The sequence below is a fragment of the Pteropus alecto genome, unplaced genomic scaffold (genome assembly GCF_000325575.1).
Source record: "Pteropus alecto unplaced genomic scaffold, ASM32557v1 scaffold103, whole genome shotgun sequence".
NCBI classification, from domain to species: domain Eukaryota; kingdom Metazoa; phylum Chordata; class Mammalia; order Chiroptera; family Pteropodidae; genus Pteropus; species Pteropus alecto.
Genome location: NW_006436288.1, coordinates 9667497 through 9680580, shown reverse-complemented (window position 1 = coordinate 9680580; position 13084 = coordinate 9667497). Strand labels below are relative to the sequence as shown.

The following is a 13084-nucleotide window of genomic DNA, read 5'->3' as shown; positions in this document are numbered from 1 at the left end:
TTAGCCAGTATCAGTATTGGCTATGTCAGGCCTCTCATATTCCCATTAGAATCCTGGTCCCGACACCAGCTTGGTAAAGAAATCATTAAATCTGAAAGGTGCTTTAAGGTAATTAGATTAACAGGTGAGGTCACTTGAAAAAGAAAATCTCGCTTGAACCTCAGCTATATTCATTGCCTAATGTCATGATCTGTTTTACCAGGAAAGAAAAGAGACTTCTCTTCTAGCCAAGATGAAAGACACATAAGCCATTCTGGAAACTTCAGGGACCCTTCAGAGTGAAGTCCATGAGCAGAAAGATAAAATGAAGAAACAAGCACAGTAAGAATGGCTCAAATGAGAGGACATTTGTGTTTTAGAAGATAATGATGGAGTACTTGACTTCTTGTTTCAAAACATCTAATGAAGTAGTTAGAACAACAATTGATTCCACACATTTTCTAAAATTAATTAATTATAACATACAACTATTTCACCAACCACTGTTTTATAAGGTTCAGTCCTTTAGTAATATAAAAATGTTCCTAGACAGATCTTCATCTCTGGTTGAGAGTCCAAAGCTAATGTCTAACATGTTAAGGCAATTGGCAGATAATTTCTTTAGAACTACTTTACTGAGCTCAGGACAGAGAATTGCTAGAGAATTTTTGTTTTGGAAATGTCTGTGAGTATGTTAAATAAAAGCTACAACTCCCTGTTTATACTACTAATGTAAACCATCTATCAACTAAAGAAGTAGCATTGGTTTTCCAATGTTTTCTAAAAAGAAAAAATGACCTATAGTATTGAATTTACACAACTTAAAGCTAATGTTACTCTGAACTTAGATGTCCTGCATTTACTGTTCAGTTTGTCCATTTTTTAAAATATTTGTTTTAGAGGTCATCTGAGAGATGATCGTTGTCATTATTACCAATTCAGCATCTTCCAAAATAACACTGAAATGCTGGAATTGCCCTTTTATAACTGCCTCTGGTTTAGTGCTAATCAATTACAGAGGGAGCAAAATACCAAGAAGGAGCTTGGAAAATACCATATGCTAACGGGAAAGCTAACCAAGCACTAGGTCAAACCTCTCATCTTCCAAAAGGAATCTAATAGGTTTGTGAGTGCAGGGTTTTCAGACAATGGGCTGCCTCACACACATCTCTTCCTGAAATATTTCAGCTCTTCCAAAGGTGCATGCAGCCATTAGAAGTTTCTTATTCAAATACAAAAATAAGAACACCCCACGGCCCTAGGCCAGACTTCTTTGATTGCTACATTTGCAAAGGCTTATTGGGAATTTTTTGTGGAATTAAGTTTATTTGGAAACGCTATTGTTTTACTGGAGGAAGAAAAAAAAATTAGGGCTTATGAAATGAACATGCTGGAAAGATATAACCAGTTTATTTGTAATGAAACCCAGATGTAAGGAACTTTGAACGAAAAAAAGTACTTTCCTGCTTATTCTAGCCAGTATTGAGGAGAAATCATGTCATGTGAGCCTGTCTCAGGTTGAACAGAGATGAAATATTTGTAATTTGCCAATCGATCTCTGTAGTCTCCTTCCCACTACCACAACAGTCATCCTCAAGTGTATCTTCATGAGTTAGAGCTTTTCTGACAAAGATGAGTGCTTGGGGTATCAGCAGCATGGCAAGTGCTCAGGCTTAATAATAAGTACTGGGCTAATAATGCAATTTTCAAAGCCTATGCCATTTAATTATAAAAAAATAATTTGCCTGAGATTTCTATGCCTTCTGCAAGGTACATTTAGAGAAGTCTGATTTTGAGTACAAAGCTGATGAAGGAACTTATAAAATGTAGAACAAAATGATTGTGACTACCTCTTGGTAAACAGAGAGAGTGAAACTGACATCAGCAACATGGCAGATTAGGAAGCTCCAGACGCTGTTCCCTTGTGGGAATGTTTGAGAAAAAAAAAACAAAACAAAACAAAAAAACAAAAAAAAAAAACACAAGACTGGCTAAAATAACTTTCTAGGAACTCTGGAAAACAAAGAGATCAAAATAGAGACGACCCATGGAGGTAAAAAACTTAGCTCTTGAATTGCAGTGGATATGTGTCCCCCAGAAAGGAGGTGCTTGAACTGCTGGCCGTTCATTCAGTTTTTCAGAAAGCTAAAAAGTTTTGGACCTCAGAACTTTGTTCACAATTCAAGCATTAAACATTCACATGCACGCTCGCACACACAGGCATGCTGATTGCTTTTCATTTACTGAGAAGAGTGTGACTCATAAAACATAGTTGTCATAAGGCTTTTCATGAGCCATGCCATGAGAATATTGTTTTACTTGTAAAATAATTATACTGTAGTTTAGAGACTTTGTTTAAATGACTGTGCACTAGTTAACAAATGCTTCTATATTTATAAAAAAAGAAAGAGAAATCTTTGTTCATAGGAAGATTTACTTATAAAAATAGTACCTGGAAATTAAGTCTTTTTTCTCCCTCATTTCTGCCATTCTCTTCAACATTCACACACACACACATACACACATATGTATACATGTGTACTGTTTATAGTTATTAATTTGCAGAGTCTATTTAAAAGTAGACATTAACACTAGAATCTTTATAAATATAGGAAAATTAGTTCAGCAGCAGGAGTTAAAGGAAATTATAATAGAAATTCCAATTTTATGTTAATTGAAAGAAGAAATATGATATAATGAATGATAAAAGTAAGGTATAAATGGTTTATAGAGTCTCAGTTTTGCATAAAAAAAAATGCATTTAAAAGCCTGAAAGAAAATGGTGATATTTTGGTTGATTTTTATTTTCTTCTTTCTACTTTTATACTTTTTCAAAACCATCTACAGTAGGAATTTACTGATTTTTAAGTAGAAAATAGGAATAAAGCATGTCTTGACTTGATACTAAAGTGTTTAGATTATTAAAACTAGAAATATAAAATGTTTTTGTGCTTATGTCAGATGCATAGTATCTTTGAAAAGCAGAACTCTGGATAATAATGATAGTTCATGCTTCATGTCATAGTCTATTCATTTTGACTTTCTCTAATTTATTAAAATTTATTAATTTTTTCGTACACAGAAGAGAAGGTACACATGTCGACCTCCAAAGGACACAGACATCTTTAGTACATTTTTTTCCAACTGAAGCAGATTCAAATATCACAATACTGCCATTGTCACGGTTTTTATCCTATGAAACTCCTCTCAGTTACAATCTGTCTAGCCCTCAGATTAGTGGAGTAAGTGTACTTACATCAACAACTGCGTTAAAGTCTCCAAAATCAACTATAGTGAACCATTGCCAGTTAGAAAGCAACTTAGGTAAGCAAAACACGCACCAAATTTTTTAGACTATTTTTAAAGTGTATATGTGTTTAGATGCCAGAATAATGTTTTATTATTTGTCTCTAATAGTAATAATTTCTTAATGTCCTATGCAGAGTAACATGACTACGCTCACTATTGGTCCTTGCACTGGAGTCATATTCCAGTCATAAAAATATATGTGGCCAAATATATCATCCTCGTGATTAAAAAATCTTGAGTTTTCATAATGGTTCATGGGTTGACTGCTTAGATGTTCTGGAATTACTAGATAACTTAAAGTTCTAATGTATGACAGTAACTTCCCTTCCTCTGAATGCTAACAGAAAGGTCAAGCAATGTCTTGTGTAGTTTGTGCCTTTAGGAGATTTAGGGCTTTGGTGAGGGAAAGACAAATAGATAAAAGAAGAAAAATGGAGCGGGTAAAATGGCTGAGAGAAAAGAGAGAAACAATAAAAAATTTGAAGGAGAGGAAAACAAAAGCAGTAGTATAGTAGGAAGAAGTAAAGTTTTGGCAGTTGCCAACAATGCTCTCAGCAACACCCATGCTGCTGAGTTTTTATTCCTCATCTATCAACTAAAGTTTAGGAAACTTTGAGGGTATGTTATAGTTTACTGAAATGAATACTGTCCTTGGAAACAAAGAACCTGGGTCCAAACTACCTTTCTGCTCCCTGCAATATGAGATGTTAGGTAAGGTATTTTAGCATCTCTGAGTCCCATTTTCTGTAAGTGCAAAATGGGGATTAAAATACCAATTTCACAGGGCTATTCTAAAGATTAAACATTTATGAAAATCACCTAGCACATAGTAAATACTCAATAAAAATTAGTTATGAATCTGAACATATCTGTAAGCACTTTCTCATAGAATAGGCTACATTTGGATTTATATTTCAATTACCAGTCAACTATCAAGTCTCAAAACCGGTAGCACAAACACACTCTTTACCATTTGATACCTCCATTTTCCTCTACCATCCTGTGGACTTATACAGCCTGGCTGCTTCTTATTTCTATTTGATTTTGTTCCCGAAGCCTTTGACACAATGTTATATAGGATTTTGACCTACTGCTATTATTGTCATTTTCCCTGTGCATTATTGTTTGCATGCCTAAGACACTCTTTTCAAAGAAACCTCCTAAGTTCATGCCGACATTTAGCAATGACCAAATCTATATGCTTAAAAGTGAAAATACAGATTTTACATCTAGAGAGGGGATATTTTCCATCCTTTGGCACTGTGTTATTATGGCACATGTTCTATATTTGGGTTAAACTGAAAGCTTCTAGTATTAGTGAAAAAAAAAAAAATAGAATGGCTTCCCCTTGCAAGATGAGAGTTCAGCTAGGATGTAGACTTCTCCTTCAGTTACTGTAGATTCTGCTTCTGTAGAAAGATATCTGAGTTTGCTGTGTTTATTTCCATCTTTTCCTCTAGATGAAATAACAACTGGGACTAAAATTGATGTGTCTACTTTCCTTTTAGGATACAAAGGTTTTCATCCCTCAGAATGATCTATTAAAAGAGCTGCACTATACATTCTCCTTCCCCAAAGTAATTTAAGAATTAAGTAAATACTTAACTGGGAATACACTAATTTAATTCCAAACATTTCTTCTAAGCAAAATATTTTGAGGAATCCTCTTTAGGAACTCTGAGTTTATTCTTTTTATCTTTCACCTCCCTTTGGTTTTATTAAAGTTACAAGAATATAAGGCAAACTCTAGATTGTGTTAATCTCTGATGGTTTTGGACCCAGGGTCACATCAACCAAAGCACCTATACTACAACAATAGCCATCATTTATTGAATACCTGCTAAATACCAGACACTGCTAGACACTTACCTACATTAGCTTCAACCTTTATATCACCTTATCAAAGTAGTATTATCCTTATTTTATGTTCAGGAAAACTGAGGATAGGCAAGTTTCAATCAGTTGGTTTAGTAAGTGACTGTCTAAACCTAAGACATATTACTCTATCCACTTCATCATGATGCCTCTTTGTAGTGTTACTCTCTCTTTGCAGATACATTATTATATTTATCCAGCAAGGTTCTTTCTGTGAAAAATAATTAAATCTATTTTGTGTTTGAATCTTAATAGTGAGAATTTTAAAGGAGCAGATTTCCAAAAAAATACTAGAATCTGTTTAAGCATTACTTTATCTTTCTAATAAAGTATTTTAGTTGATGAGAGGAAATTTAAGTCTTTACCTGGCAAAAGTATTAACCATTGATAGTAAAGGACTCATTTGAAGCTTTAATTTATGGGTAGTAATTTGGAGAGAATAGCTAATATGAAATAGAATAAAGCTGTATTTATATATAACAAATTGAAATTTGAATGACTCAAATGTTCTACCTATTCAAAAATGTGTATGCTTCTAGTACAACTATATAACCAGTTAAGTAGTCATTACACTGATAATATAATTGATAGTTTAAGGTAACTGAAATAATTTCTAGGAATTGAGTTATCACTAAAAATAATCAATTACTGGTTATTTTATAGACTTTGGTTTAAAGCTTTTAACTATCTTCTTCAGTTTGGCAATGACAGTAAACTATATAAAGAATATAGTTTTGTAGAGGCAAAGAATAACAATAGTGGCTTTGAGTTCTTTTAATGTCCTCTTATTTACTTCTCTTTCCGTTGCTTTCCTCTTTGATTTCTTTGAAAGGAGTCAGCAGATTCGTAAGTGAAAAGACTCTGTCGGTTCATGCTTTTGAGCCAGCTGTGACTGGAGAAGGGGAGGATTATTTCCAATCTTTGTTTGGTGATCCAAAGAAATTTCTTGCACAGTCATTCCAAACCGAGAAAGGCTGGAAGCACTTTTCTATGATTCTTAAAGAAGTGAGCCAATCTAGATCCAGGTACATATTCTATTTGAATTATTTAATATCTTCTATTGGGTTAGGAGCAATAAATCAGTAGGAAACAGTTCTAAGCTGTTGTGAGATCCATGATTTCATCTAAAATCTTAAGCAATTATTGAAATATAACTGTTTCATGTTCTGAGAGTTAAAAGGAATCGAGATAACTTTCTAAGAAACCACACAAGGAATGTTAATTCTTCACAGATGCCAGAGAAAACAGCACTACATAATCCCTATAAATAAAGTCAACCCAATTATTCAAGGACCTTTTTTATTATTGGCAAATTATCAGACAGACTTAGTATCTTTTTTCCTCCTACTAGGATCTGAAGTTCAAGATAGAAGGAGAAAGGTTGGACTTTTAACTCGATTCATTTTCATGGTATTAGTATCTATGGAAAAAATAATTGTTCAGGAAGAGAGTTGATATTAGAACTAAAAAGCTGACTCATCTATACATTTATGTTATCCTGCTTTTTTTGTTGTATGAACAACAGATAGAATTGTAAATTGTTAGTAATGAATACCTGTTGACATATAGGGTTACAAGAAATTGTTAGCCAGACTTGAAAATCAGACATAAAAGAAACTTTTTCTGCCTTAGGTCAGATTTTTAAAAATCAATCACTATTACCATCTAACTGTAGTGAATACCTAAGCATTCTTTCAACCATCTGAAAACTCTTAAATTATTTATTCAGTACCTACCATGTTAAATATGATGAATTTGGGGGGACAAAATTTCAAAAAAAACACAAAACTTATGAATGTGATTTTAAGAACTTCCATTGAGATCAGGGATGACTTGCAGGTAAGGATCAAGAGAGAGGCAAATAAAGTATCAAGGCATTCAAAGGAGAACTTTCTTTGAGCAGATGATCTGGAAAGATTTTGTGAAGGAGTTATTGCTTAGAATATTGTGAAGGGATAAGTTAATTTTGAATATGAAAATATATAGTCTGTGAGAGCATTCTAGCATATTAGTTCTCAATTCTACTTACATAAATCACCTGGGGAGCTGTTAATCTCCTGGCCCTACCCCAGACTTTGAGTCAGAATTTCTAGTGGTAGAATTGGGAACTAATTGTGTATGTGTCTTTTTAATCCCACGGTAATTCTAATGTACAGCATGGGCTTGGAACCACTAGCCTAGAGCAAAGAGCACGTAAACCAAGTGAAGGAGGCAGAAAAGCTAAGGTCAGGTACAAGGCATTTTAAAGCATGGCTACACTGAACAGTGCCCAAAGAGATATAATAAGGTTAGGGCCAGAGCTGGGGACAGATCATAGTCAGCCTTTAATATCAGACTGAGGAATTTGGACTTCACTATGGGAAGCAATGGGAAAGTTTCAAACAGAGATGTGACAGGATTGTGATTTAAAATATTTAATCTGTGGCAATGAATATTATAAATAATTGTCGGATTTTGTCAAATGCTTTTTACACATCTATTAAGATGATCATATGTTTGTTTTTTAATGTTAAAACAAACCTACACTCTTGGAATCAACCCCATTTGGTCATAATGTTTATCCTTTTAATATATAGTTGAATTCAGACTTTTACATCTATGTCTGTGAAGAATATTGGTCTGTAGTCTTCTTTTCCTGTAATGTCTTTGTCTGCTTTGGTATAAGGTAATGTTTGCTTCATAGAATGAATTGGATATATTCCCTCCTCTTTTATTTTCTAGAAGAGTTTGTTTAGAAATAATATTTTTTTTCCTTAAATGTTTTTATAGAATTTATCAGTAAAGCCATCTGGGCCTGGGGTTTCTTTGTGGGAAGGTTTTTACCTACAAGTTCTATTTCTTCAAAATAGATATCAGGATATTTTGGTTATTTATTTCCTCTTGAGTGAACTTGGATAATTTGTGTCTTTCAAGGAATTTGTTCATTTTATCTAAGTTGTCAGAAATATTGTCATGAAATCATTCATAATATTTCCTTGTTATCCTTTAGTATCTACAGAATCTGTGGTGATGTCACATTTCTTATTGCTGGTACTGATTATATGTGTCTCCTCCTTTTCCTGATCAATCTTGCATAAAAGTTATCAGTCTTCTTGAGCTTCTCAAACAACCAGTGTTTGGTTTCATTCATTTTTCTCTATTTTTGTTTTGTTTGGTTTTGTTTTCTATTTCATTGATTTCTATTCTGATCTGTATTCCCTTTTGCCTACTTTAGGTTTCATTTGCTTTTCTTTCTCTAGTTTCTCAAGGTGAAAGCTGAGCTCATTGATTTCGTACCTTTTTCTCTTCTCCTATAAGCATTTAGTACTATAAATTTTCCTCTAAGTAAAGTCTTAGTGGCATCCCTCAAATTTTGATATGTTGTATTTTCATTTTCATTCAGTTCAAATACTTTCTAATTTTCATTTTTATTTCTTTAATCCTCAAGTAATAAAAAGTGTATTATTTAGTTACCAAATATTTTATAGATTTCCCAGAATTATTTTCAATAATTCTCCAGATATCTTTTTCTTATTAGTCTCTAATTAAATTCCATAGTGGTCAAAGAACATAGTTTGTATGACTTAAGTCCTTTTAAATGTATCGAGACTTGTTTTATAACCAGGATATTGTCTATTCTAGTAAATGTTCTGGGTATACTTACAAAAAATATATATTCTGTTGTTGTTGTTGAGTAGAGTGTTTCATAAATGTCAATCAGTTCAAATTAGTTGATGGTATTAAATCTATTGTCTTTTTGCTGATTTTATGTCTATTATTTCTATCAATTATTGAGAAAGCATTGTTAAAATCTCTGACTGCTATTGTGTTGTTGATTTTTCCTTACAGTTCTATCGGTTTTTGCTTTGTAAGCTCTGTTATTTAGGTGCACAGACATTTAAGATTGTTATATCCTCTTGATGAATTAATCTCTATATCATTATGAAATGGTCTTTTTTATCCCTGGTATTACTCTTTGCTTGTAAATCTACTATATCTGACATTAGTATAGCCGCTCCAGCTTTCTTTTTACTGGTGTTAGCATGGTGAGTCTTTTTCTATTCTTTTACTTTCAACCTATTTGTGTCTTTATATTCAGAGTGCATGTTTTGTATATAGCATTTAGTTGGAACTTGCTCTTTTATCCAATCTAAAAATCTGTCTTTTAATTTGAGCATTTAAACCATTTACATTTAAAGTAATTTAATATGGTTAGGGTTAAGTCTACTATCTTACTATCTTGTTTTCTGTTTGTTCCAACTGCTCTGTTTTCTTTTCCCCCTTTTTCTGTCTTTTGAATTAATTCTTATTAATTTTATTTTATCTTCATTGCTGGCTCATTAGCTTTAATTCTGATATTTTAGTGGTTCCTTTCAGGTTTATAGGATACATCTTAAGTCTATCACAGACTACCTTCAAATGATATTATACCACTTCACATATAGTATAAGAGCCTTATAATACTATACTTTTATTTCTTTCTTCCCAGCTTTTGCATCACATATTTTACTTGTACATATGTTATAAACCCCATAATCCATAGTTGTTTTTGTTTAATCAACTTTCAAAAGAAATTTGAAGGATAAGAAAAATATCTTTTATATTTACCCTTATATTTTCACTGCTTTGCAGTACTTTTTTAGTGTTTTTGTTTTGTTTTGTTTTATTTTGTTTTTTTGTCTATAACTCATGTTTTCCTTCTTTAACATTTCTTGTAGTATGGATTTGCTTGTGAGGAATTATTCAGTTTTTTTTTTAACAGTTTTATTGAGATATCATTGATATAAAATTGTATATACTTAAGATGTACAACTTGATTTTTTCTTTTTTATTTTTTTAGAGATATAATTGTCATATAACATTGTGTAAGTTTAAAGTGTACAACATGATGATTCGATATGCATATGTATTATGAAGTGATTGCCATAGTAAGATTAGTTAACACATCCATTACCTCACATAATTACTCTTTTTTGTGTGTTATAAGAACATTTAAGACCTATTCTTTTAGCAATTTTTAAATATATAATACAGTATTGTTAACTATAATCAGCATGCTGTACATTAGATCCTCAAAACTTATTTATCTTACAACTGAAAGTTTGTATTCTTTGACCAACATCTCTCCCATTTCCTTTACCCTCCTTCCCATCCCTGTTAAACACCATTCTAATCTTTGGTTCTATGAATTCAGCTTTTTTAGATTCCACATGTAAGCGAGACAACCATACAGTATTCGTCTTTATCTGTCCGGTTTATTTCATTTAGCATAATACCCTCAAGGCCTACCCACATTATTACAAATGGATTTTCTTCATTTTTATGGCTGCATAATCTTCCAGTTTATATATTTATATAAAATGTATACCATGCTTTCTTTTTCATGTGTCAGTAGATACTTAGTTGGTTTCTATTTCTTGGCCATTGTGAATAATGCTATAATGAACATGATGGTGCAGATAGCTGTACAAGATAGTAATTTCATTTCCTTTGGAAAAATACCCAGAAATTGGATTGCTGGATCATATGGTAGTTCTATTTTTAATCTTTTTCCATATTGGCTGTTCCAATTTACATTCCCATCAACAGTGCCTTAAGGGTTCCCTTTGCCTCACATCCTTGCCAACATTTGTTATTTTTTGTCTTTTTGACAATAACCATTCTAATAGGTGTGAGATGTTTTCTCATTGTGTTTTGACTTGGGTTTCCCTGACGATTAGTGATGTTGAGCACCTTTTTATGTACCTGTTGGCCATTTATATGTCTTCTATAAAAAATGTCTATTCGAATTCTTTTTTCCATTTTTAATTGGATTATTTGTGAGGTTTTCTTCCTGCTACTATTTTATATATTTTAGTTATCAAATATATAGTTTGCAAATATTTCTTTCCATTTTGTTAGTTGCATTTTCATTTTATTGATTGTTTATTTTGCTGTGCAGAACTTCTTTAGTTTGATGTAGTTCTACTTCTTGATTTTTGTTTTTGTTGCTGGTGTTTTTGGTGTTATATCCAAAAACTGCTTACCAAGGCTAATGTCAAGGAGCTTTCCCCCTATATTTTCTTCTAGGAGTTTATGGTTACAAATCTTACATTTAAGTCTTTAATCCATTTTGAGTTAATTTTTGTGAGTAGTATAAGATAGGGGTCCAATTTCATTTTTTTTTCTTTTTTGCATGTAAATATCCAGTTTCCCCAGCATCATTTATTAAAAAAACTATGCTTTCCCCTTTGAGTATTTTTGGCTCCCTCGTCAAAATTAGTTGATTGCATATGCATAGGTTTATTTCTGGGCTCTTGATCTCATACAACTTAATGTTTTAATATACATATATATTGTGAAATGATCACCACTTTCCAGCTAATTAATGTTTCTATCATCTCTACATAGTTATCACTTGTGTGTGTATGTGCATTGAGAACATTTTAAATCTATCAAGTATACAATGCAGTATTATTAACTATCATCACTATGTTATACATTAGATCTCTAGGACTTATTTGTTTTGCATAATTGAGACGTTGTACCCTTTGAACCACATTATCTCATTTTTCCTTTCCCCTAGCCTCTGGCAGCTACCATCCTATTCTACTCTCTGATTCTATGAATTTGCCTATTTTCAACTAAATTCCACATAAGTGAGATTATGCAATATTTCTCTCTTTGTATCATGTTTATTTTGCTTAGCCTTATGTCCTCCACCTCCACCCACGTTGTCAAACACGCATGTTGTCAAAATCCATGTTAAAAGCAGGATTTCTTTTTTTTATAGGCTGAATAATATTCTATTGTGTGTGTGTGTATTATATATATATGTATGTATATATATATGTATATATATGTATGTATATATATGTATATATATATATATGTATGCATATGTATTACAATTTCTTAATCCACTCATTCATTGAAGGACATTTAAGTTGTTTCCATATCTTGGCTACTGTGAATAAAACTGCAATAAATATGAGAGTGCATATATCTTTTTTCCATCCTAATTTTCTTTCATTTGGATACATACCCAGAGGTGGAATTGCTGGGTAATATGGTAGTTTTGTTTTAATTTTTTGAGGAGCCTCCATACTGTTTCCCATAATGGCTTTACTAATTACAATCTTACCAACAGTGTACTAGAGTTCCCTTTTCTTCATGTCCTTGCCAGCACTTATCTTTTATTTTTGTTAGCCATCCTAGCAAGTGTAAGGTGATATTCCATTGTGGTTTTGATTTACATTTTCCTGACAATTTATGATGCTGAACACATTTTCACATACCTGTTAGTGACTTGACTTTCTTCTTAGGTATTTATGTAGGTCCTTTGCCCATTTTTAAATCAGATTATTTGCTTTTATTGCTATCAAGTTACATAAGTTTCTTATATATTTTGGCTATTAACCCGTATAAGATAACTGGTTTCCAATTTTTTTTTCCATTCTGTAGGTTGCCTTTTAATTTTGTTCATTGCTTCCTTTACTGTGCAAAAGCTTTTTAGTTTGATGTAATCCTATTTGCCTATATTTGCTTTTGTTGCCTTGCTTTAGGTGTCATATCTAAGAAATTATTTCAAGATCAATGTCAAGAAGGTTTTTCTCTATGTTTTCTTCTAGAAGTTTCATGGTTTTAAATCTTAAGGTTTAAGTCTTTAACCTATTTTGAGTTAATTTTTGTGTATGGTGTGAGGTAGGGTTCTAATTTCATTCTTTTATATACAGATATCTAGTATTCCAGCATTTATTAAAGAGGCTATCCATTCCCCATTGTGTGTTCTTGGCTCCTTTGTTGAAGATCAGTTTACCCTAAACATTGGGTTTCTTTCTGGGTTCTCTATTCTGTTCCTTTGGTCTGTATGTCTGTTTTTATGCCAGTACTATATGTTTTAATTATTTTAACCTTGTGATATAATTTAAAGTCAGGAAGTATGACTTCTTACTCAAGATTG

At 32.2% G+C, this 13084-nt stretch overlaps 1 protein-coding gene across 1 annotated transcript in view; it reads left to right on the top strand.

Annotated features, from left to right (window-relative positions):
• The first annotated feature begins 232 nt into the window (after positions 1 to 232).
• The window catches only part of LMNTD1 (lamin tail domain containing 1), a 162609-nt gene continuing 149757 nt past the window's right edge, over positions 233 to 13084 (top strand). Inside the window, 3 exon segments of the mRNA XM_015589981.1 lie at positions 233 to 321; positions 3062 to 3303; positions 5996 to 6188. Of these exon segments, the coding sequence (XP_015445467.1) occupies positions 233 to 321; positions 3062 to 3303; positions 5996 to 6188 (524 nt within the window).